This window comes from Dipodomys spectabilis, unplaced genomic scaffold (assembly GCF_019054845.1).
Source record: "Dipodomys spectabilis isolate Male_0828 unplaced genomic scaffold, ASM1905484v1 ptg000018l, whole genome shotgun sequence".
Taxonomy (NCBI): domain Eukaryota; kingdom Metazoa; phylum Chordata; class Mammalia; order Rodentia; family Heteromyidae; genus Dipodomys; species Dipodomys spectabilis.
This window is the reverse complement of record NW_024870695.1, coordinates 6,221,170-6,245,865: the sequence shown is the minus strand read 5'-3', so window position 1 is coordinate 6,245,865 and position 24,696 is coordinate 6,221,170. Positions and strand designations below refer to the sequence as shown.

The following is a 24,696-nucleotide window of genomic DNA, read 5'->3' as shown; positions in this document are numbered from 1 at the left end:
AATAAAACAACTAAGCAAGGACCAAAGGCAAACTGTACTCTTCTGCACATAAAAAGGAAGGAGGTTGAGACACATGGTACCACATGGACAAACACTGAGGACATTATTTTGAATGGAATTCCAGTCACAATTCCACTTATCTGGAGTAGACAGAGTCATAAAACAGATTGCCAGTGAGTAGGGGGGACTGAAGATGTTTAATGGGCACAAAGCTTCATCTGAGAGGATAAGAAAGTTGTGGAGATTGGGTATACAACAATACATGTGCTCTAAGAGTACTGGATTGTATGCCTCAAAAGAGTTAAGATGCTAAGTTTGATGTTACCTGTGTTTTACCATAATTTTGAATGAGTGTGTGTATCTGTATGTGCATGTGTGAGTGTGGATATCTGTGTGTATGTGAGTGTGTGTGTGTGTATGTGAGTGTGTGTGTATGACAGAACCCAGGACCTCATGCATGCTAAGCAAGCACTCTACCCTGAGCCACATCTCCAGTTCTCACCCAAAATTGAAAGAAGAGAAAGAGGAAACGCAGGAGGAGGAAGAAGGAGGAGGAAGAAGATCTGGAAGAGGAGGAGGAGGAGGAAGGTTACTACCCTTTGAGGTCCTGCTGTCCCCTTTCCTACTGACCACCTGAGGGGGAGATGAGGTAGGAAGTGAGTGTTAAAGAATGAAACTCCTGGCTTGTCAAACAGCACTTCCAGAACTCTCGCTCATGGGTCTGACTCAGTATTTCCAGATCCTTGAGCTTTTGTCCTTGTCCCCCAGCTCCCGGATCTGACTCATTTCTCTGAGAACACATACAAGGTCTTAGGTGACAGACAGACAGATACACACACACACACACACACACACACATCACTCAATTAATTAGGTTCAAAAAAACAACTCAGAGCCTGGTTAGAATCAGGAATTCAACCTAGCCTTCCTGAAGCTGTTTATTTACAGGGAGGACTGTGGATAGGGCTCCTGGGGCTGCAGCATAGTGGCTAAGTCCAGTCGTCCATTTCATATGGGCCTCTCATAACTCACCCAAAGATGGCCTGTTCCAGGGCCAAGCACCTGAAAGAAAGTGCTAGATGGAGAGGGCCTGTCACTCCCATACTACACTCCCCACCACAACCCCATATCGCTGTCAGGCCAGTCCCATACCCAAGGGAGCACATGGAAGGGAGAAAGAGGACTGGCATCAGTCACTTGAGATGGGGTTTTCTCCCACCCCAGAGCCTGTGCAGGGGTCCCAGGCCAGAGAGATCTGGCACAGGCAGAGGACTGGACAATAAAGGTCATGCTGGGATGAAAAGACAAGGGAGAGCAGTTGGTAGGGAAGGAAGGGAACCAGGGCACTACGACCCCAGGGGAAACAGTGGCCAGGGCCATTTCCTCTTAAGAGACCTGGAGCAGAAGAGCAACACGGCATGTGGTAGTGTGGAGTCTCTATGTCCCCGAAGGGAACAAGGGAGAGAGGTGGCACTCACCCGGGAGGGATCTGCTTCAGCAAGACATGATGTGCTTGATAAAGGCTAGGAAAGAGAGCAGAAAATCAGCCATTGGACTTGGCCTGTTTCTACTCCTTACTTCCTTCTCCATTGCTTAAACTACTTTCCTCTGTCCTACACTTCAGGCCTCCCACTGCCCCCTTCCAGGCTGCGATTAAAGGGTTGGTGGGGAAAAGGAAGAAGGAAGAAAAGACCTCAATTCTGCCGTAGACTATAGTCCCCATGAAGCCCTGTAACCTTGAGAATGTACTCAGCATGGCCCCACTGCCCAGGTGAGAAAACCGCGGCTGGGAGAAGGTAAGTGATTTGATCCAAGTCACACAGGTCAGGTCACAAGGCACACAAGTCACATAGAACTCATGCTCTTCCCAGGATGCTCCATTTCCACAAAGATGGAAAAGGGCAGCACCCAGCAGGAGTCCATCTAGCCTATGTGATGTATACATCCTGAAGGACAGTCCAAGCCCATTGCCACACCACCCTCCCACACGGGGCTCCCTGCCAAGCAAGGCAGGACAGATACCTTCATAATTGATGCAGCCATTGGCATCCTCCTGCCCAGACAACAGCTGCTCCACCTCAGCCTCTGTCATCTTCTCTCCTGGAGTAGGGGGTGGGAGGGCAGTAGTCTCTCAATTACAAATGGCAAAGCCCAAGTATGCCCTAGGGCTGGAGGTCCAAGATGCCCTGGATCTGGAAAGTGGTTCAGGCAAGTCTCCCCATAGGCTCTGGAAGGTGGGCTCAAGGAAATTTAAGCCCCACCTTCTCCCTGAAGCCTGCCCACCCACCCCCACCCCACCCCCATCTTTCTCTTTCTGACCACCTGGGCCTGTGACAGTTGCAAGAAACAAAAGCGGGAAGGGGTGACATTGTCTCAAAAGAAATGTACTCTTTACCTGACTTATGTAACTGTAACCTCTCTTTACATCACCTTTAAAATTAAAATTAAAATTTTTATTTTAAAAGAAGAAAAGAAACAGAAGCTCAGGGCCCCTCTCTCAGGCCTGAGAGTGACCCCTGCTCTGCCAACTTCTCGCCTCTTCCAACTGCTGATACATTCTTGGCAACTCCAGTTGAGGATAGCTGTAACTTCAGAGCCCCGGTAGATAGGCCTTGGATCAGGCATGAAGACCCTTGGCTACTGCCCCTGGCCCCTCCCTCTTCCCCTCCCTCCCACCTGGGCTTTATCTCCATCCAGCTGACATACCAAGGGTGGCAAGGACATGGCGAAGCTCAGCGCCCATGACGGTGCCATTGCTCTCCTTGTCAAACACACGCAGCCCCTCCACGAAGTCCTCATAGGTGCCTTGCTCCTTGTTGCGGGAGATGTGTTGCAGGATGGGCAGGAATGTCTCAAAGTCTAGCATCTTGGCATTCATCTCTTCCAACAGGCAAGAGGACAAAGAAAGCCACGTGAGCTGATGCGCAGGGAACAGGGGCCAAGAAGAGCCTCACGGGTGAACAGCACCCTGGACTTAGGGTTACAGATGTTTGTGGAGGGGCCACTCAGCCAGTCTCCCTGGAGGGCACAGAGATGCCCAGCAGAGCAAGGCAAGCACTTGGGAAACTTGAACGGGGGCAGGGGAAACTCTATCATGCAGACTTCTGAGCTTCAGGTGGCCAGCTAGACAAGAGGGGCTGAGGGTGACAACATCGAGATTCTGGCCCTAGCCTCACCTGACAAGTGAAAGAGTCACTGGAAAGCAATTGAATGGGAAAAAAAACAAATATTTATAACTCTGTCCCATGATTAGAATAGCCTGCCTGAGTACTTAGACTTGATCTGTTTTTTGTACATTTGTCATTTTCTTGGTAATAGTACACTATTTCCCACACTTCAATATAATTTTCTTTTGTTGTCAGTCATAGGGCTTGAACTAAGGCCCTGGGTGCTGTCCCTGAGCTCTTTTGCTCAAGGCTAGCACTTTGCCACTTAGAGCCTCAGCACCACTTAGGGTTTTCTGGGTTAATTGGACTTTCCTGTGCAGACTTGCTTTGATCCTCAGATCTCAGCCTCCTGAGTAGCTAAGGGTTATAGGTGTGAGCCACCAGTGCCTGTAGTAAATATTTTTTTTTTTTTTGGTCCAGTCGTGGGGCCTGAACTCTGGGCCTGGGCGCTGTCCCTCAGCTCTTCAGTTCAAGGCTAGTGCTCTACCACTTGAGCCACAGCGCCACTTTCGGCTTTTTACTTTTTGCTTATGTGGTGCTGAGGAATCGAACCCAGGGCCTCGAGCATGCAAGGCAAGCGCTCTACCAGTGAGCCACCTTCCCAGCCCCAGAAAATAATTTTTAAATGGAGCAAGATTTTGGTATTTCTTTCTTTATAGTCACCTATGAACACCACCTCATTCCCCCCACCAGCACCAATGGAAATAGTCCAAGTCATCTTTTGACCTCTAAGAAGTCCTGCTGGCCTGGACAAGCTCTGGTCCTCTGGACCTTCCCACCCCCAACCCTGGTACTTCATCTAGAGAAGTGGGGGGGGGAGGACTACTCTGAGCCCCCAGAGACAGAAAAATCCATCTTTCCTGGGTATACTGCCCAAATCTGCCCAGTCCCTTCTCCTGCCTGTGCCTCTGAAGAAAAGTCCATGATTAGGTGGAAGCTTTCAACTTCACTATCACACATGATATATGACATTCACATTCTACAACATCTGTTTCTAAAAGTTCATTCAGCAAAAACAATCAAGTTTTGGTACAAATGGCTGGACAAGGCCTCAGCATACAGAACTAGTTTGAAATCTGCTCTGATTTAATATTAAAAAAAAATTTTAAAGCCAGGTACCGGTGACTCACCCCTGTAATCCTACCTACCTAGGAGGCTGGTATCTGAGGATCACAGTTCAAAGCCAGCCCCAACAGCAAAGTCCATGAGACTATTATCTCCAATTAACCATCAGAAAACTGGAAGTAGCACTGTGGCTCAAGAGGTAGAGACTAGCCTTGAGAGAAAGAGCCAAGCCCAGAGTTCAAGCCCCATGACTGACAAATATTTGTCAGTCATTACTGAAATAAATTCTTTTTTTTGGGGGGGGGGGGGGCTAGTGCTCTACCACTTGAGCCACAGTGCCACTTCCGGCTTTTTTTTCTGCTTATGTGGTGCTGAGGAATCGAACCCAGGGCCTCAGGCATGCAAGACAAGCTCTCTACCACTGAGCCACCTTCCCAGCCCTCTGAAATAAATTCTTGACGGTACAACTCACAATAGTCACAGGATGAGGTTTTATGACAGAGCCCTGGGCTAAGAAGTTGGCATGGGGATGGGGGGGGGGGGAGGTATGGCAAGGTGGTTAGCTGTCAGATTCCCACCTAGCCTTCCTGTTCATGGCCATGTCCCTGGGAGTATAACTGGGGTTCAGTACTAGGGAAAGCTGCAGAAGTAACAACTGTTTCTTCTGCCCCCCCCTCTCCCCCCCCCAGGAGTGTGAGACCCAATGAGGGGGATAGGACCATTAGGTTCTTCAATGAACAACCAAGTGCTGGGGCTTCTAGATTCCATCTTGAAGTGGGACCAGGGTAGGCTGGATGAAGGAGGCTGGCCCAGAAGCACTATTTTTTTTTTTTTGGTCGGTCATGGGGCTTGAACTCTGGGCCTGGGCGCTGTCCCTCAGCTCTTCAGCTCAGGGCGAGCGCTCTACCACTTGAGCCACAGCACCACTTCCGGTTTTCTGGTGGTTTATTGGAGATAGGAGTCTCACGGTCTCTCCTGCCCGGGCTGGCTTTGAACCGCGATCCTCAGATCTCAGCCTCCTGAGTAGCTAGGATTACAGGCGTGAGCCACCAGCACCCGGCTCAGAAGCACTATTTTAAAACGAGATGTGGGGAGGAGACAGCAAGAGTGACAGGAAACAAATTGAGAGAGAGGCCTGGGGTGGTGGAGCCCACGCTGACCTTCAGGCTTCGGCTTGCCCAGGACACGCAGCACCTCAGCGTTGGTGGGGTTCTGGCCCAGGGCCCTCAACACATCCCCGCACTGTGCATAAGTGATCTTCATATCTCCCGCTGCAGTCCGGTCAAACAATGAGAAGGCTTCTTTGAACTCTGTAAAGAAAAGATCCGGGCTGGGAAGGTGCCTCAGTGGTAGAGAGCTTGCCTTGCATGCATGAGGCTCTGGGTTCGATTCCTCAGCACCACAAAAGCAAAAAGAAAAAAGCCGGAAGTGGCGCTATGACTCAAGTGGTAGAGCCTCACGACTGGACCAAAAAAAAAAAAAAGATCCAGCTCCAGCTCCCTGGACCAAAAAAAAAAAAAAGATCCAGCTCCAGCTCCCTAGCCTCAAAGAGAAGGCGTTGGCTGGGAGCTGCTTAGCCTCCTTTAGCCTCAGCCAAGGCTGAACATCAGGTCTTGTGATGGTTAAAAGATGTCATTATTTCCCTTTGGCCACTGTCCCAGGCTATCCTTGGAAGCTGCTCCCACCCATCTTCTGACAGCTGAAGAGGAGCCAGGGGCCTCCATGAGCCTTGTTGGTACTGGGCCTGGCTTCCCTTCTCTATTCCTTTTTACACAATTTAGATGTTTTTCTACCTCCACCCTCCTTTCCACTCGTCCTTCCCCAGGGTAGAAGAGGCTCCGGGCTGTCTACAATGGCCGAGTAGAAACAGCCCGTGGGTGAGGCTCCTGGGTTCTCAGCTTGGCTCTGCCTGTAGAACAGAAAAGCCAGGCAGGAGCTCACGAAGAGAGTGGTCACTCTGCCCCACCCACCCTCCCTGTCACTAGGAGTGTGGCCAGACATAGCAGGATAAGGGAGACACTTTCCAGAATGATAAGACCTGTTCATAAGTCAGCGATTATCAGTACTGCATGTTCTAGGCCAACAAGGTGACACTGCAACTACAGTCAGACAACCCAGCTCTGCCTCGAACCCACATGGCCTTGGGCAAGCTACCTACCTCTGTGGGTCCTCTATTTCTTAGCATTATGCGTGTGTGTGTGTGTGTGTGTGTGTGCGCGTGCGTGCATGCACGCCTATATTGGGGCTTGAATTCAGCCTCCTACTCTTGTTTGGCTTTTTCACTCAAAGCTGGCAACTCTACCATTTGAGCCACAGCTCTGCTTCCAGCAATTTGGTGTTTAATTGGAGCTAAGAGTCTCACAGACTTTTCTGCCTGGGCTGGCTCTCAACCATGTTTCTCAGATCTCAACCTCCTAACTAGGCTAGGATTATAGGCATGAGCCATTAGCATCTGGCACTCTATTTAAGTGGGGGATATAATGCTTTACTTGAGTGCTTGCTGGTATCACAAAACCTACCAAGTATGGTTTCTAGCACATGGTAAAGAAATCAAAAATGGTGGTCATGTCACCTAGTGCCCCAGTCAGCTCAATAAAATCAGGTTCCTTGAAGGTATCAGGGAAGGTGTCTAAGGAGAATGGTCAAATGAAGGGGCTCCTGGGCTTTTTTGCAAAAAGCCTTAATCCTTCCTTAATTTGAACTCAGCCAAGACTGAAGTTACCTTAAACTGGCCATCAAGAAGTAGTTTCTTAAGCAGATTTGCAACATAAATCAAAGAAGAATATATAACTGCTTAGGACAGAAGTTGTTTTTAATCCTTTCCAAATAAGTTCTTTGGAAATGTTTATTTCCTTAGAGGTTGCATACAGATTGTTTAAAAATCATTCCACACATTCGAGTTTCTATTGCACTTACTTTCTTACAGCTGTTTCTTTGAACTTTTATGAATGTAAAGGTTCTTTACATTACAGCATAATTGGGTTTAAATGCCATTTGAATTGCTTATTAACTATCTGATATTGGGAGAGTAAACATTTAACCAACCTCTAGAAATCCATTCTCTTGTATAAATGGTACCTACCTAACAGGGTCCTGAAATTATATTCAAACTAATACTGTAACGTATAGAAATACAATAATGTATTTTAAAACATTAATACATTGTAAATACCTACATATTTACAATCTAACTGAGTTCTATCTCAGCATTATCGCTTAAAGTGTGATCTTGGCCAAGTCATTCAAGCATGACCTTGGTATTGTTCTCTATCAGAACAGGAGATAGGGGGCTGGGAAGGTGGCATGCATGAGGCCCTGGGTTTGATTTATCAGCACCATATAAGCAGGAAAACCAGAAGTGGCATTGTGGCTCAAGTGGTAGAGCACTAGCCTTGAGCTGGCCCCATGACCAACTGGCACAAAGGCTCAGAAGGTATAGATTTGTTAGTTAAATTTGAACTCAGACTTTTGATCCTCTTACAACTTGTCTGGAAGTGTAAATTCAAGCTGGTGGCTCACACATGTAATCTTAGCTACTCAGGAAGCTGAGATCTGAGGACTGTGGTTTGAAGCTAGTCAGGGCAGTAAGGTTCGTGAGATTCATATCTCCAATTTACCACCAAAAAGTCAAAAGTGGCTCAAATGGTGGCAAAAAAGCCAAGCAAGAGCATGAGGCCTTGAGTTCAAGCCCCAGGACTGGCATAAAAGAAGGAGGAGGAAGAAGACTAAGAGGAGGAAGACGAAGAGGAGGAGGTGGAGGAGAAGTGAAGTCAGATTGGACAAAAGAAGGAATCTTCTAGTCTAAGAAGACAGGGAAATGCTCAGTAGGAGATGGGAATGTGAGGGAAAGGGTTTTAGGCAGAATGACCTATGGTTTCAGCATTTCCTGGGGGCCTGGCCCTGTGCTAGTAATTTTGTATGGATTACCTCATTGAACTTTACAAGAACCTTATGCTATAGGTATTATTACACTCACTTATTATAAGCCAGTGCAGATGTCACTTCTAACTATTAAGGAAATAGTAGAGAGGAGGGGCAGGGAGGGAAGGGAAGAGGAGAAACTGAACCAGCAAAATGAGGGAGGGGGGGAAGAAGCTTCAAAGTAAGGTGATGAAAGATTGAAAGATCGGAATAAACTAGCTCTCTATCCCTGAAAATCTCTAAGGAAAGCAAAGCCCAACCAGTTGTCCCAACTGGTTCTAACCATGATTTCCTTTTGGGAAATGAAAATATTTGCACTTTAGTACATTTTCCAATCCTCCCTGGTACTGAGGAGTTTGTATGTCTGTGTAAGCATCTCTTTAATTAAAATAGCACTAAATAAAAGTTAACTATCAAAACTTCACAGCACCCCTAAAAAACTATTGACTGAAATATCCACAGGTCCTATAATAAAAGAACTGGAGTTAATTCAGTCGTTTCAAAATGCACATGCCAGCTCTCATGCTCAATTTGTAGAACAACAAATATTCAGAAGGTCGTTTGACAGTACAGTTAGAACTCAAATGGAGGAACCCTCCTTCCCACTGCTGGGAGATTCACTTGAGGAAAACAGTGATCTCCCTGACAGGAACAACCTGAACATGCAGCCATGTAGTCCTGACTGCATCTGTGAGGTGTTATGGAATCATCTGGGAAAAAAAGTTAGCACACTATGTGAATTATTAAATAATTTCCAAATATATTATTATATATTATGTAATTAAATGCAAATACATATAGGTCATGAAGGATGTGGAGCAGTATCACATGGCTTGGTTTGTGTAAAGTTTTTATGCATAGATAGTTGTAGGTTTTTATATACAGGATATATAAAGGTCTGCTAACAGTGTTGTCTTTGGGAGAGAAAAACACACTTTTTTTATTTACTAGTGTTTTTTCTTTTTCTTTTTTATTTTATTTTTCTTTATTTATTTCTATTTCTTTTTTATTTTATTTTTCATTTCTTTTATTATTTATTATTCAAGCCCAGGAAGGTCTTGAATTCTCAGTCCTCTGCCTCCACTCCCTGAGTGCTTGGATTACAAGCATGCATTAGCTTTCCCAGCCTATTATTCATTTTTCCATAGTATATTTTTTTTTTTTTTTGTTTTACCATGTGCATGTACTAATTTTTGTTGTTGGTGGTGGTGGTGGTGGTTGTGGTCGTCGTCATCATCATCATCATGGGGCTTGAACTCTGGGCCTGGGCACTGTCCCTGAGCTCTTCAGCTCAAGGTGAGTGCTCTAACACTTGAGCCACAGAGCCACTTCCAGTTTTCTGGTGGTTAATTGGACATAAGAGTCTCACAGACTTTTCTGACCTGTCTGACTTTGAATTATGATCCTCAGATCTCAGCCTCCTGCGTAGTTAAGATTACAGGTGTGAGCCACCAGCATCTGGCTCGTTTACTAATTTTTAAAACAGAATATTTCCAGGCATAGTAGTGCAAACCTGTAATCTCAGTACTCTGGAAGCTAAGCCAGGATGATCAAGAGTTTAAGGCCATTCCAGTTACATATTGAAACCCCACCTAACTCGTGTGTGTGTGTGTGTGTGTGTGTGTGTGTGTGTGTGTGTGTGTGTGCGCGCGCGCGCGCGCGCATGCACGCGTGTTTTAAATGCAGGGGCTGAATCAGGATACCCTCTCTGCAGTGAAGGGGTTCTTGTGTTTGTTTGTTTTGTTTTTCTTTGTTGTTGTTTTGAGGTAGCTAAAGCTGACCTTCAACTTGCAATCTTCCTCTCTCAGTCTCATGAATGATAGGATTACAAGTACATGCCTCCACATGAAGGCTTTGTGCCTTCATTTTGTCACTTGTAAAATGCTACACCTGTGATAGCTACTGCCTCTTAGGGTAGCTATAAGAATTAAATGAAGGGCTGGGAAGGTGGCTCAGTGGTACAGCGCTTGCCTTGCACGCATGAGGCCCTGGGTTCGATTCCCCAGCACCACATAAGCAAAAAGAAAAAAAAGCCGGAAGTGGTGCTCAAGTGGTAGAGCGCTAGCTTTGAGCTGAAGAGCTGAGGGACAGCACCCAGGCCCAGAGTTCAGGCCCCACAACCAGACCCCAAAAAAAAAAAAAAGAATTAAATGAATTAATCCATATAAAGTGTTTCAGACTGCGCCTAATGCATGGTAAGTGCTCACTATAGGTTTGTTTTAATGATAATAAGTACTATTACTGCGAGGACAACAACCCCTTCTCTTCTTCCTCCTTCTCCAGAAAAGTAAGTGCAATCAAGAGAAGAGGAATTGTACTCACCTTCGATCTGGTCTGCAGTGAAGTCAATCTGTGGGGAGAAAGAAGAGTGAGGGCTGAGACTTTATTTATTTATTTACCTTATGTCAGTGTGGGGCTTGAACTCTGGGCCCAGGCACTGTCCCTCAGCTCTTCAGCTCAAGTGCTCGCTTAGCACTTGAGCCACAGCACCACTTCTGGCTTTTTCTACTTATGTGGTGCTGAGGAATCAAACCCAGGGCCTCATGTATGCAAGGCAGACACTCTACCACTGAGCCACCTTCCCTGCCCAGGGCTGAGACTTTTAAAGCTTACAAAGGGAAGTCTAGCCACCTCCACCCCACTGATGAGGAAGGAAGGGGACTTAGCTTAATATAAAACACCAGTCTTGCCGGGCGCCAGTGGCTCACACCTGTAATCCTAGCTACTTAGGAGGCTGAGAGCTGAGGATCAAGGTTCAAAGCCATCCCAGGCAGGAAAGTCCATGAGACTCTCATCTCCACTAAACCACTAGAAAACTGGAAGTGGCGTTGGGGCTCAAGCGGTAGAGCACTGGCCTTGAGCTGAAGAGCTGAGGGATAGTGCCCAGGCCCAGAGACCCACGACGACCAAAAACAAAAAAAACAAACAAACAAAAACCCACCAGTCTCCTGATGAAAGGGCCACAGCTAACAACTTGTAAAATAACGCAGCCTCCAAAGCTCTCAGTACTTACCAGGAAGAGAAAGAGACATAATCTACATAACTCTAGAACTGATAAGATTCCTCCTATTCAATTACTTTTGGTCAAAAACAGATCGCTCAGGGCTGGGAAGGTAGCTCAGTGGTAGAGCACTTGCCTTGCATGCCTGAGGCCCTGGGTTTGATTCCTCAGCACCACATAAGCAGAAAAAGCTGGAAGTGGCACTATGGCTCAAGTGGTAGAGCACCAGCCTCGAGCTGAAGAGCTGAGGGACAGCGCCTAGGCCCAGAGTTCAGGCCCCACGACCAGACCCAACAACAACAACAAAAAACAGATTGCTCATCCTAGCCATTCCTAAATTTCCTTCACTTTCACTCTGTCTCCCTAGTTTATAGTCCTCTGACAAGATGCCATTCCTCTTCCTCTGGGTGCCATCTCTGCCCAACAGAACTCTCTTTCCTACTTGATGCTGCCTGTCAATCAATGAAGCTTTCCTTCCCACTGTCCCTCTCCACTTGGCCTCCATCCCCTGTCCTCTTCTTTCCACCATCCCACCCCATCCTTTCCCTTCAGCACCTGTCCTCTTAGCTGCTCAGTCCTGTGCATGTGCCCTCAAAGCTTCGTGACTTTTTCCTAGTTCCTCCTTTTCCCTGTGCCCTGTCTCCTCAAAACCAGGGTTCCCTCAGAGCAGAGATTTATTGTCATTGAAATGCTTGGCATATAGTAGGCACTCATAAAAAAATGTGTTGTCTGAAGCAGTGAATTTTGGTTTTCCCCTCACAATCCATAATGACTCAATACCAATGTAATATCAGAAGAGAAGCTCTGAAAACAAGGGTGATGACAAGCATGAAGTCATTATTTGAATCCAGATCTTCTTGTCCTCTCTCATCTCACTCTACTCCATCCCCCCTACCCCAGTGGGGGTGGTTATACCACAAGGAAATAGTGGAGCATCTTCTTCAGGGCCATCCTGGTCTTAATACCGTTGCTATTGTTGTGTCCATCAGGAAGGCTCAGAAGGGAAAGCAGTTATCAGAATTGGATTTGTCAAGTTGCAGGTGGGGGGAAATGAGGAAGTTAAAAGGAACCCCAAAATGGAATATGTTCCACATTAACTCTCTGAGGAAAAGGTACAGTTTGCCTTACTTTCGATACTCTACATTCCAGAAGTAAAAACATGTGAGGGAAACTTGCATAGAAGCAGAACATTGGGCTTAGGTTTACTTTGGCTCTCGATTTGAGTGAAGAACCTTAGAAGCAATGGAACTGGGTAAGTACATTACTAGAGGAAAGCAGTTCTTTTTTCTTTCTTTTTTTTTTTTGTTGGTTGTGGGGCCTGAACTCTGGGTCTGGGCACTGTCCCTCAGCTCTTCAGCTCAAGGCTAGCACTCTACCACTTGAGCCACAACTCCACTTCTGGCTTTTTCTTCTTATGTGGTGCTGAGGAATTGAACCCAGGGCCTCATGCATGGTAGACAAGCACTCTACCACTGAACCACCTTCCCAGCCCAGGGAAGCAGTTCTTATGAAAGATGATGATCTTAACTACTACTTTAAAGCAACTTCAACATCTCCCAGTTAGAAGATGCGGACATAGAAAAGAGAATTCCAAGCAGCAACTCTGGAAAAGGTGGATGGGACAGATCAAAGAAAGAGCATACATCTGATGCCACCAGGCAGCTGCTGTTAAGATGCCAGGGACCAGGTGTGGTACTTTATCAAAGCAAAACAAATCAGAACCAGTTGCCAGTGGCTCATGCCTGTAATCCTAGCTACTCAGGAGGCTGAGATCTGAGGATTGTCATTCAAAGCCAGCCCAGGCAGGAAAGTCTATGAGAATTTTATCTCCCATAAGCCACCAGAAAACCAGAAGTGGCACTGTGGCTCAAGTGGTAAAGAACTAACCTTGAGCTGAAGAGCTGAGGGACAGTGCCCAGGCTCAGAGTTCAAGTCCCAAGACTGACAAAAACACAAATAAATAAAATCAGAAATAAAGGCAAGGAGGGCTCCTAAGGAAACAGATAAGTCCACTTCTCTTCCATAATGGGAGTGACTTACCCAGGAATGGGGTGACTACCTCCATCTCTTGGTCAAGCCAGTTCTGCTTAACTCCTGCCCCATACGGGGATCACCAGGATTCAACTCCAGGGTCCTTACACAATATTATAGAGTATGCTATTGTGCTGGGAGATCTTGGTGCTTTAGATTCCCTCTTTTATTCACAGAACCTGGCCTCTGATTTGGGCCTGATTCCTCACCACACCTTAAGTCTGCCCTAAGGCTGAGATCTCCAGAGGCCCACCACTCCCCAGCCTGTTATTAATAGCTCTTCATACCAGTGGCCACTTGACCTCTCCCACTGTAGTGCCAAAGCTTAAAACTGCCCCTCTTCAGAGGCCTCCAAGAGGAGTCTCAGAGGGCTGACCCCTCCCTGTTCATTCCTTCAGCAGCTGGGCCAGATTGCTGAGAGGCCTGAAATGACTGCGTCAGCCAGTGGGGCCCACATTAGTTCTAGGGGCAAAGAGGCTCCAGGGGGAAGGGAACAGGAAAGAGCCAAGAGGAGCTGGGGAGGCTGAGGGAAGCAGACTTGTCTCCAACCTCTGGTAGGCCAGTCGGCTGTAAACAACACATAGAAATTGAGGCTAAGGCTACAAAAGGAGGGGCCCACCAGGGTAGGGGAAAAAGGGAGCGATAAGTCCCCAGTGACTCTCACTTTATCTATAGGCTTCCTTCCCCGCTCCCTCCTGAAGGACTGCTTGTGAATACAGCTCTGCCCAGGTCTCTAGCACAGAGGCAGCGTCCTTCCTGGCTGCTTTCCATAAAGACAATGTACCAACTCCCAGGGAAAAGGCCAGTTTCCTTTACTTCACCCAATAACCACACAGTGACTTAAAAAGACTGCATGAGCCTGGCACCTGTGACTCATGCCTATAATTCTAATGACTTGGGAGGCTGAGATCTGAGGATCATGGTTTGAAGCCAGCCCAGTCAAGAAAAGTCCTTGAGACTCAGAAAAAAACAAAAGCTGGAAATGGAGTTATGGTTCAAAATGATAAAGCATTCACCTTGAGTACAAAAGTTCAGGGACAGCACCCAGGCTCTGAGTTTAAGCCCCAGGATAGGAAAAAAAAAAAAAAAGTTTAAAGACTACATGGTTGGCTGATTGGTTATACCTCCCACCATTCATGACTCTTCTGGGAAAATGTGGGGTACCTAGGGAGGATCTCCTAGCACTCAGTAGCAACCTGTTCTCAAGGGAGAAGAGTTATGACCTGAGATGCACTTCATCTCCCCTTGTCTAATACCAGAGATCTGGGCCATGGACATCAGAGTCTTCACTCTGGTCTGATCTCCAGAGCTGATAGGTCTTTGACTGTCACCCCATACCCCATGCTTCACTCACCTTTACACTCTTGGGGTCAAAGGCAGACTCCTTGGGGGCCTCAGGAGCAGAGGCCGGGGCAGGGGCAGGGGCTGGGGCTGGGGCTGGCTTGGTCGCCTCCTTCTTTGGCTCCGGCTTCTTGGGAGGCATGTTCTCGTGGGATCTTCAGTGAAGGTGGTACCTGAGAAGGAACCAAGAGATGGAACTCCTGAGTGACAAGATGGGAGACTGGGCCAGCTCCCTCCGCTTTTATCCTGGGCAGGAGCCCCCACAGAGGAGCTGGGTGAGAGCAAGAGCAACTGCTACTGACTATAAAAGGAAGAAAAACACCAGCAGGGTACAGCTGACAACTGGGTATTGTCACCAGGTTTGGGGCCACCAGACCCCTCCCATTCCCCCCTCAACACACACACCTCATTCCTCATAGCCTCCACCTCTGGGCAGGCTGGAACCCCTTCCTGCCAATCAGTAGAAACCCAAGAGGCCAGGAAAACAGACCCTCTCAAAAGTGCCAGAATAGCCAAAGAGATGAGCTGACTTGAGCAGTTGATAACCCTCACACAAAGCCCAGGGGAGGCTGCGGCTTTTTTTAGCCCCTTCTGAACAGAGGCAGCCCACTACACATTCCTTTTAAGCCAAGATCCTTTAAGCTGAGAGCCACTCTGGGCCCTCTGCTCGACCCTGAAGCTCAATTCTCCCACCATGGCTGGTCTAGCCAACCCTGCTGTCCCACACCTCTGGATCCAAAGGCAAAACCCTCCATTTTCCAGAGCAGGCATCTCAAGGCACTCCATAGACCACAAATCCCTGGTCCTCCACCCCCATCATTCATTCAACAAGTACTGATTACTGAACATGGGCCCAAAGGGATTTAGATGAGAAGCAGAGGTGTGGCAGAAATCCAGGCATTTGTACTCTACCTCTAACACATTCTGTACTTCCCAGTCAGTGTGCACATGTGTGCAGCACTAAGTATGTGCCTGGCACTGTTGGCACTTTCATATAAAAAAATCTCATTAAATCGTCACCATAATCCTACCAGGCAGATAGTATTTTATTAAACCCCCCCCCCCCCCCCCCCGTTTTTCACACAAGAAGGTTGAGGCTAAAAGTGGTTGAATAACTTGGCCAAGGTCAGGGACCAGCATACTGGAGTGTCTCATTCTAAAGTGTGTAATTGATTAATTTATACTATAGTTCCATTTATTGGGAAGAAAGGCAGACAAGCATTTATCAGAAAGGGTAGGATAGAGCCAAGGGTGGTGATCCATGCCTGTAATACCAGCACACAGAAGCCATAGGCAGAAGGATGTTGAAAGTCAGCCTTGGCTACCTAGCAAATTCCATGCTGGCCTGGGCTATATAATAAGACCCTGTCTCAAAAAATAAAAAAAGGAAAGAAAAGAAAGAAAGGGCAGGATCAGAGACCCAGTCAGATATCAACAGGAGACACCCCTGGGGACCAAAGGAATTAGACCAGGAGGAGGACAGCCATTTACAGTTTTTTACTTTTTTCACTTCCTGTATTAATGGAAAATTTTATAACAAGCATATACTGTTTTGGAAAAAAAAACTGTGAAAGTTTTGAAAGTCAATGAAGTATTCAAAACTACACACACAGAACTGCTTTGAGCTGAATCTTCAGAATGCAGAGCTTGGAGGAAAGCAGGAGAGCTACTGTGGCTGTCTAGTTTCCTGGTGTGGATCTGCATGCTTGTAAACCCAGTTCTTGGGAGGCTGAAGCAGGAAGATTGGGAGTTCCAGGCTAGCCTGGGCTCCATAATGGAGACCCAGTCTAAAACAAACAAACAAAAAGCTAGAATAGAGTACCTGATCACGATTAGCCCCTAAACCTATAATTCCTATAATTTAAATCTGCCCATTCCCTATATCTGTAAGTACAGGCTCCCTTTCCAAAGCCATTACTATCAGAGCCTAAAAGGCCCACTTTACATGTGTGAAACCCAAGGGCCAGGGAGTTTTTTGGAGTTGCCTGAAAATATTCAGCTCTACCTAGGCAGTGCAGGGCTGGCTAAGTTTGCCTCCCAGTGTGCCCTTTCTATAGTCTACTTTTGTGCCTGCTGCTGGTTGGCAGAGAGCCTTCAAAGGAAAGGGGACTAGAACTTGCCCAAGAGGATGCAGGAGCAAGACTAGAGGTGACAGTCCCTTCACCCTTTTCACTTCACCTTACCCCCATGTATCTCTGTTTCTGTGATCATCTCACTGACCGTTTCCCCCCAGGGGGGTGGTAAAGTGAGGTTTATTGGTGATGAGAAAGGCAGGGGAAGAAGCTTAGCCTCCCCCACCCCACCATCACTGTCTCCTCTGAATATCCCTTTCTGCACTGCACTGGGTTTATACTTAGAAACACAAGTGGATTTATGTGGAAAGCCTATTGGAGAGAAAGAAAGAGAGAATGAAAGAAGGAACGAGCCATACACTGGTGGCTCACACCTGTAATCCTAGCTACTCAGGAGGCTGAGATCTGAGGATCACAGGTCAAAGCCAGCCTGAGCAGGAAAGTCTGTGAGACTCTAATCTCCAATTAACCACCAGAAAACCGCAAGTGGCGCTATAGTTCAAGTGGTAGACCACTAGTCTTGAGCTGAAGAGCTGAGAGACAGAGCCCAGGCCCAGAGTTTGAGGCCCGCTACCAACAACAACAACAAAAAGAAATGAGGGTTGGGAAGGTGGCTCAGTGGTAGAGCACTCGCCCTGCATGCATGAGGCTCTGGGTTCGATTCCTCAGCACCACATAAGCAGAAAAAAAAAGCCAAGAGTGGTGCTGTGGCTCAAGTGCTAGAGCATTGGCCTTGAGCTGAAGAGCTGAGGGACAGCACCCAGGCCCAGAGTTCGGGCCCCATGACCGGACCCCCCCCAAAAAAAAAAGGAACAATAGAAAGATCGGAAGGAAGAAAGGAAGGAAGGAAGGAAGGAAAAGTGGGCTAGGCACTAGTCCTGACTCACCAACCATTTTGCTTCTCTGGGCTTCAGCTTATCTTTAAAATGAGAGCTGAGCAGGAGCTTTCAAAGAATGTCCAACAGCATCCTGTCTCTGCTAACAAGCGTCTCCCTTTAAGCAGCATGGGCAGAGCAAGCGCTGGAGCTCTCTCCATCGCCAGCACTTCCAGCAGCACCCCTTGTGTGCTTCTTACATTTGGGTTCCCAGAATCACTTTCAAAGAAATAGTTCCATGGCTTTAAAATATTTAAATAATCAGTGAATGAAGTGCTCATGAACATCCTCTTCCAATTAAGAAAGTAATCATTCTAGAAGGAGGTATGATCCTTAGAAGACAAAGCTGGGAGCTGGTTTTTTCATTTCTCTGTTTAAAAAAAAAATCTACAAATTCAGCAGTGGTACTCACTATGTTGAAAATAAACTATACAGAAACTTGTGGGTGGGGGACAGAAAGGAAAAACGGAGAGAGCAAAGGAAGGGATGACAGTGTCATATATATATATATTCATTACCTGACATGAAACTTAACCCCTCTGTACATCATCTTTATATAAAAATTAGACATTTTTTTAAATCTAGAGGGAAGCAAAATATCAAGCCTGCATGGAAACAGAACTACAAGGCTAGACAGCAGAATAAGGCTCTAAGGGGCATCTCAAAAACAGAAAGAATGGCAGAGCAATAGGCCTGAAGTCTGGGTTTTTAATCACTTCCAATCTGGGGCTCATGACCTTTAACAGTAAATATCTCCTTGAATTATGAGATTTATAAGAAATAGTGCAAACAAGGCACTTCAAACAACCCCAGGTACAAGAAAGTATGTATTTCCCATGCTTTCCCCAGGCAAATGAACCCACTGGTGAGTCCAGGCTTCTCACATTTTCCTGGAGCAACCCTTGAAGAGGAGGGTGTGACAGCAGCTAAAGGGACTGCGAGATGTGGGTTTAGAAATGAGGAAGAGGGGGCTGGGAAGGTGATTCAATAGTAGGGTGCTTGCCATGCATGCATGAGGCCTTGGGTTCGATTCCTCAGCACCACATAAACAGAAAAAGCCAAAAGTGGCACTGTGGCTCTAGTGGTAAAGTGCTAGCCTTGAGCTGAAGAGCCGAGGGACAGCGCCCAGGCCCAGAGTTCAGGCCCCACGACCAACAAAAAAAAAAAAAAAGAAAGAAAGAAAGAAATGAAGAAGAGATAGAAAGGGATGGATGAGGGGACAGCAGCAGCTGGGAACCCAGGGTGTGAAATATATGTGGCCCAGAAAACATGTGACAAGTCCCTAGGGCCAGACAAGCCTGCCTGTCAATAAACAGAAGGGAGAGCAAGCTTACCTGAAATCTCAGGTCACAGGTAGCCCAACAAAGGAGGAAGAAGGCACTGTTTAAATCCGTTTCTGATTCTCTTTAAGCAACCCCAGGGGAAAAAAGTGTCTAACACTTAAGAAACAACTAGAGGGGGCTGGGAAGGTGGCTCAGTGGTAGAGCACTTGCCTTGCATGCCTGAGGCCCTGGGTTCGATTCCTCAGCACCACATAAGCAAAAAGAAAAAAAGCCGCAAGTGGCGCTGTGGCTCAAGTGGTAGAGCACTGGCTTTGAGCTGAAGAGCTGAGGGACAGCACCTAGGCCCAGAGTTCAGGCCCCACAACTGGACCCAAAAAAAGAAAAAAGAAAAAGAAAAAGAAAGAAACAACTAGAGGAGAGCTGTGCTTTCAAGGAAAGAGCCAAGCATCGAGTCTAGGCCAGGTGCTGGTGGTGGCTCTTGCCTGTAATCCCAGCTACTCTGAAAGCTGAGATCTGAGGATCCTAGTTCAAAGCAGCCAGCCTGAATGGGAAAGTCTATGAGACTCTTATCTCCAATTAACCACCAGAAAACCAGAAGTGACACTGTGTGGCTCATAGTAATAGAGAGCTAGCCTTGAGCAGCGCCAAGGGTTCAAACCCCACAACAGACCCCCAAAAAAGCCTAAATAGGGGAGACTGACCTTGGTTACTGAGACTAATTAGAGCCCAGAAACCAGAGTTAGATATTCTGCCTTCCTAGGCTCTGCAACTTTGACCTTCAAATATCATCATCTAAGAGAGTGAAGGAAAGGATGACACTGTATAAAAAGAAATATACTCATTACCTGACTTATATAACTGTAATCCCTCTCTATAGCACCTTTATAATAACCATTTTTAAATAAAATAAATGCCTTACAAATGAGACAAACTGAAGATCAAATCGCTGCCTAGAGAATTCTCTAGCAGGGTACAAAATTTCCACTGCAAATTTGTTTATATATAGCAACTGTCAATTATAACCATGTTAGAGAGGAGTTCCATTCGAATTCTGCAAAAAATAAAATAAAAAAATAAAAATAGGGCTGGGAATGTGGCTTAGTGGTAGAGTGCTTGCCTAGCACATGCATGAAGCCCTGGGTTCAATTCCTTAGTACCACATAAACTGAAAAGGCCAGAAGTGGTGCTGTGGGTCAAGTGGTAGAGTGCTAGCCTTAAGCAAAAGAAGCTCAGGGACAGTGCCCAGGCCCTGAGTTCAAGCCCCAGGACTGGGGAAAAAAATACATACACATATACATACATTTTAATCCTTACTTTTGTTGAAACATCCCTGTACCTGAGAGTCTATGCTCTTTAAATTCTTTAGTTGCCATTGTGGTGAAGATGAGATGCTTGTTTAAAAACACCTTCTAAAACCTTTTTTTTCACATTTTATAAGGTTTCATGTTGCATTTAAGAGCTTATCATTTCCTTTTTCTGGCCTGACTGTTGCAGGTTGTTTTTTCCCCAGATTCCTAGATAGAGTTGAAAATCTGTCTTCTTAAAATGGTTTCTGATCAGATACTTAGTGTTAATGCTTTGAGATGAAATATATTATTTATAAAGAGATATGTTCTGTTGTATCAATGGAGAGAAGATCCCTGACGTCTTTGGAAGAGGCTCTCAGGCCTGACAACAGGCATTTGGCTAACATATTGTGAACTATTTTGTAACTGCATGAAATGTCAGTGAATCCCCCCACTCCCTACAACTACTTTATACTAATAAAAATTATTAAAAATATACATACCCTCCATTTAGAGTACCCCTCACTGGGGTTCACCCTCCAGCATGAATTAGCAATCAAAGAACAGAAGCAGAAAATGTCAAGTGTGAGAGATGGTATAGCCTTGGCTGCCATGGCTACCAGCAGCTACCACAGGCAGCCATCATGGGTAACAGCAGCCTAACTGACACCTCTGGGAAGCATCTAGAGTGGCCTGAGCCACAGTCATTTCAGCCACCCAAACACTACCACTGGAAGGACTTCAAAAATGCAGGATAGAATTTCACAGCAACCGATTAACGTCAGATGTCAAGCTCCAGACAAGTGTACAAAGGAGAAGGAGTATCAGTCTTCAACTGAGCTAGGTTCACCAACACTCACTCCTTCCTCCCCCTCCTCCGCTTCCTCCTTTCACCTCTAAGCACACAGGACCTGTCCTGAGAGAGACAAGGCAGTCTCCCGCCTGAGCTCAAATGCTGCTGACAGCAGGCCTGACTCTTCATGTCTTGCCCTTGATGCCTACCTTCCCTCCCCTCTTCTCAGCAATGTCTCTGGGTCAAAGCTGTAGTCAACACTACATTAATCCATCCCCCTAGAGGATCTTGTAGCAGAAGTTATGAGAGCCCACTCAACACCCAGACTACCTGGGTTGAAGTTCTGTTTCGGTAAATTCCTGTTAGTTGATTTATATCTCCATTTTCTCATCTGTAAAACTGGACTGCTAATGTAACTCTATAGGATGGTTGTGAAGATTAAATGAATTACTATAACTGACCTGTTTAGAGGAGTGTCTAGTACAGAGCAACTGCTCAAAATCCTTAAATTTGAATCCTGATTGAACTAATGTTCTGCCATACAACAGTCCAAATATAAAGCTGAGACCCTATTTGAAAATAATTAAGCAAAAAGTACTGGGGTGTGGCTTAAGCAGTGAAGCACCTACCTAGCAAGAAGCTTAGTTCAAACCCCAGTAATACAAAAGAGAACAAGATAGGTCTTCCCTGATTTCTCTTTTTTATTTATCTTTCATTTTTAGAAAAATTCTTTCTAGGTAAGTCAGGGTGCCTCAAATTCACAATCTTCAAGCCTCTGCCTTTATCGAGATTAATAAAGTGGGGATGAAGATGGTGGAAGTAGTTTATTTGCATGTATAAAAATAGAATGATGAAATTTGTTGAAATTGTTTTAAGAAAAGTGAATAAGGGACAGTGATAGAGAGGGTGAAGTTGAGCAGGTTAACTGTATGCATATATAAAAATGTCAATGAATCTCCTCCTTGGACAATTAATTATGTTAATGAAACAATTGTAGAAAAATATAGTGATTTTTAGTTTATAAAGCACTTTTTTGAATTTCAAGTTAATAATAATGAGATTTGGTAAATTTACTTAATAATAAAGTTAATTTCAAGTTATGAATAATCTGATTTAGTGAATTTACTGAACTTGGACAGGTATAGTTTTGAAAACAATTATGGTTTTTTTGTTTGCTTGTTTGTTGTCGGTCATGGGGCTTGAACTCTGGGCCTGGGTGCTGTCCCTGAGCTCTTTAGCTCAAGGCAAGTGCTCTACCACTTGAGCCACCGTGCCACTTACGGTTTTCTGGTGGTTGATTGGAGATCAGAGTCTCACGGACTTTCCTGCCTGGGCTGGCTTTGAACTGCTATCCTCAGATCTCAGCCTCCTAAGTAGCTAGGATTAGAGGTTTGAGCCACCAGCGTCTCAGTTTTGAAAACAATTATGTTTTGAAGTCAATTTTTTTCTAAAATAAATTAATCAGGTTTGCCCATTTATTTACAAGTAGGAAGGGAAAATAATTTTTGGTACTTGATTTGGTTATTGGATTACTTTGAAGTATGCTTGAAAGAAATTAGGTATATATCTACTTTTTCAAATGTTAACTTTTCAAAATCTAAGTCTGTGTATAGGAGTCCCACTTATGCACAGGAAGGAAGAAAGGAAGGAAGGAAGGAAGGAAGGGAGGGAGGGAGGGAGGGAGGGAGGAAGGAAGAAAAGAAGGGAGAAGTTTCAATGTTCTTTAACGCTCAGTCTTTAAGAACTTCATAGATGAAGGCACATGGGAAGAGGAAAGGTCTCAAAACTCAAATTTCCAGGTGGACCTGTTGCAACAATGAGAAGTACAAAATGTCATGTCAAAACCAGCTTTACAATGTCGGTGGGGGGGGGAGGGGGGGTATGATTGGGTGGGGGGGAGGGGGGAGGCTGGGAAGGGAGGTGAAGGGTAAACAAAGGAGGAGGTTGCAATGCTTGGTAAGAAATGTATGCATTTTTCTGCCCATGTAATTGTAACCCCTCTGTACAGTATGTTCTCAAATAAAATAAAATAAAATTAAAAAAAAAAAAAAACTCAAATTTCAAGGATGAGGATAGCACCTGGTTGTCAGAGTATTTTCAATAATCCCCTCAAACCTTACTCCCTAGGCTGCTGTGGCATAGGTGGAGAAGGGGACCTATGTTGATCCACTCAATACTGCTTAAATAGTTGGAAGCTCCTTTCTGTGCTGTATCTGTGAGCTACATCTTGTGATGAGGACTCTGGGAGGCTGATAACACGTGGGTTACAGGTAGACATAGTTCTAAAGCAGAGGGCAGAGGGAAAAACAGCTAGTGTTTAGCAAAGAGCAAGTCAGAATCCTCACCAGTCAGCCAAACTGCATTCTGGCACAAATACTACGAGCTGCAGGGAACTATAGTTCCCCAGACAGAAGGGAGTAACTTACCCAAAGTCCACTGTGGATCATGGCAGACATAAGACTAGAACCCAGTATACTACCTAAGGCAAAAGAGTGAATTAAAAGCTGAAAGGGATTCATAGAGACAGGGAAACCTGCCCCATAGGGGACAAGAAAACAAGGAGCTATTAATTAAAGAGATGGTTCTGGGTGTTCTCAGTAAGGAAAAGAAAGACACATAAACCTTTAGCAAGCACTTTTTCCAAAGTTTTGAGGATGTACTTTTAGTGCTAAAAGATACTCATCTTGGTTTCCCTCTGCCAATTTCATTTGGCTTCCTGAATTCTGTATTCCTTCCTAGCATACCACTCATGACTTTGCTATGGCCAGCGTTAGTGATCATGTCTCTGGGCCTTCTTGGTGGCACTTAGAACTCAAAAGTTTTACTACTGACTTTCCTTTCCTTGCTATACATTATTCTCTTAATAAGCACCTACAGTGTACAAATACTCATACTAAGATGTGTAAGAGGCCATCCCTATGTTGGGCACTGGTGGCTCATGCCTGTAATCCTAGGCTGAGATCTGAGGATGGAGGTTCAAAGCCAGCCTGGGCAAGGGAAGTCCATGAAACTCTTATCTCCAATTAACCACCAGAAAACTGGGAGTGGCACTGTGGCTCAAGTAGTAGAGCACTTGCCCTGAGCTAAAGAACTCAGGGACAGCACCCAGGCCCAGAGTTCAAGCCCCACAATGGAAAAAAAAAAAAAAAAGGCCATCCCTGGCCATCTGGTGTGGAAGATACAGATATAAGTTTTAATACCATGATCATGAATACATTTCATATAAGTATTGCATAGAAGAAACACATTTAGTTCCATTTAGAAACTGCATGTCAAAGTCAACTTTTTTTTAAATTTTTGAGACATATTCTCCTTAGGTAGTACAGACTGACTTAGAACTCATGATCTTCCTGCTTCAGCTTCCAGGGTGGAGGGATTAATTACAAGTGTGCTCCACTATGCCTGGAATAAAGGCCCAACTTCTTTTCCAGATTATTTAAACTTCACATTTTCTATTTGCTCTTAAGATATTTCTCATCAAAAGCAGCCCAAAACTGTTTAGCCACCTCTCTATATCTTTGGGATCTGGCATCTATGGACTCAATCAACTCCAGATCAAAAATACTTGGAAAAAAATTACATCAGTACTGAACATGTACAGACTTTTTCTTTCTATAATTATCCCCTAAACCATACAGTATAATAACTCTTTAGATAATATTGATATTGTACTAGGTATTATAGGTAAAGATGATATATGGCTGGGAATATAGCTTAGTAGTAGAGTGCGTGCCTAACATGCATGAAGCCCTGGGTTCGACCTTAGTACCACATAAACAGAAAAGGCTGGAAGTGATGTTGTGGCTCAATTGGTAGAGTGCTAGCCTTGAGCAAAAGAAGCTCAGGGACAGTGCCCAGGCC

General features: G+C 45.5%; 1 protein-coding gene across 2 annotated transcripts; it reads right to left on the bottom strand.

Annotated features, from left to right (window-relative positions):
• Window positions 1-957: 957 nt before the first annotated feature.
• Window positions 958-14,777, bottom strand: Myl4 (myosin light chain 4). 2 transcript variants are annotated; one of them, XM_042673874.1, is made up of 7 exons: window positions 14,540-14,755; window positions 10,476-10,503; window positions 5,393-5,542; window positions 2,707-2,880; window positions 2,023-2,100; window positions 1,479-1,523; window positions 959-1,062 (listed from the first exon to the last, which is right to left on the bottom strand). In XM_042673874.1, exons 1-6 carry the CDS (start codon window positions 14,666-14,668, stop codon window positions 1,495-1,497), a joined length of 588 nt encoding a protein of 195 aa, XP_042529808.1. In that variant the 5' UTR covers window positions 14,669-14,755; the 3' UTR covers window positions 959-1,062; window positions 1,479-1,494. The 2 variants fall into 2 exon arrangements, with proteins under 2 accessions (XP_042529809.1, XP_042529808.1); XM_042673875.1 differs by lacking the exon at window positions 2,023-2,100 and having other exon boundaries at window positions 958-1,062; window positions 14,540-14,777.
• Window positions 14,778-24,696: the final 9,919 nt, after the last annotated feature.

Bases quoted from the DNA above. Each gene is read 5' to 3' on its own strand.
- Myl4 (XM_042673874.1), bottom strand. From the start codon at position 14,668: ATGCCTCCCAAGAAGCCGGAGCCAAAGAAGGAGGCGACCAAGCCAGCC. The intron at 10,504-14,539 runs GTGAGTGAAGCA...TTCTCCCCACAG, and splicing joins TTGACCCCAAGAGTGTAAAG to ATTGACTTCACTGCAGACCA. The intron at 2,881-5,392 runs GTCAGCGTGGGC...GCCTGTTGGAAG, and splicing joins GGGCAAGCCGAAGCCTGAAG to AGATGAATGCCAAGATGCTA.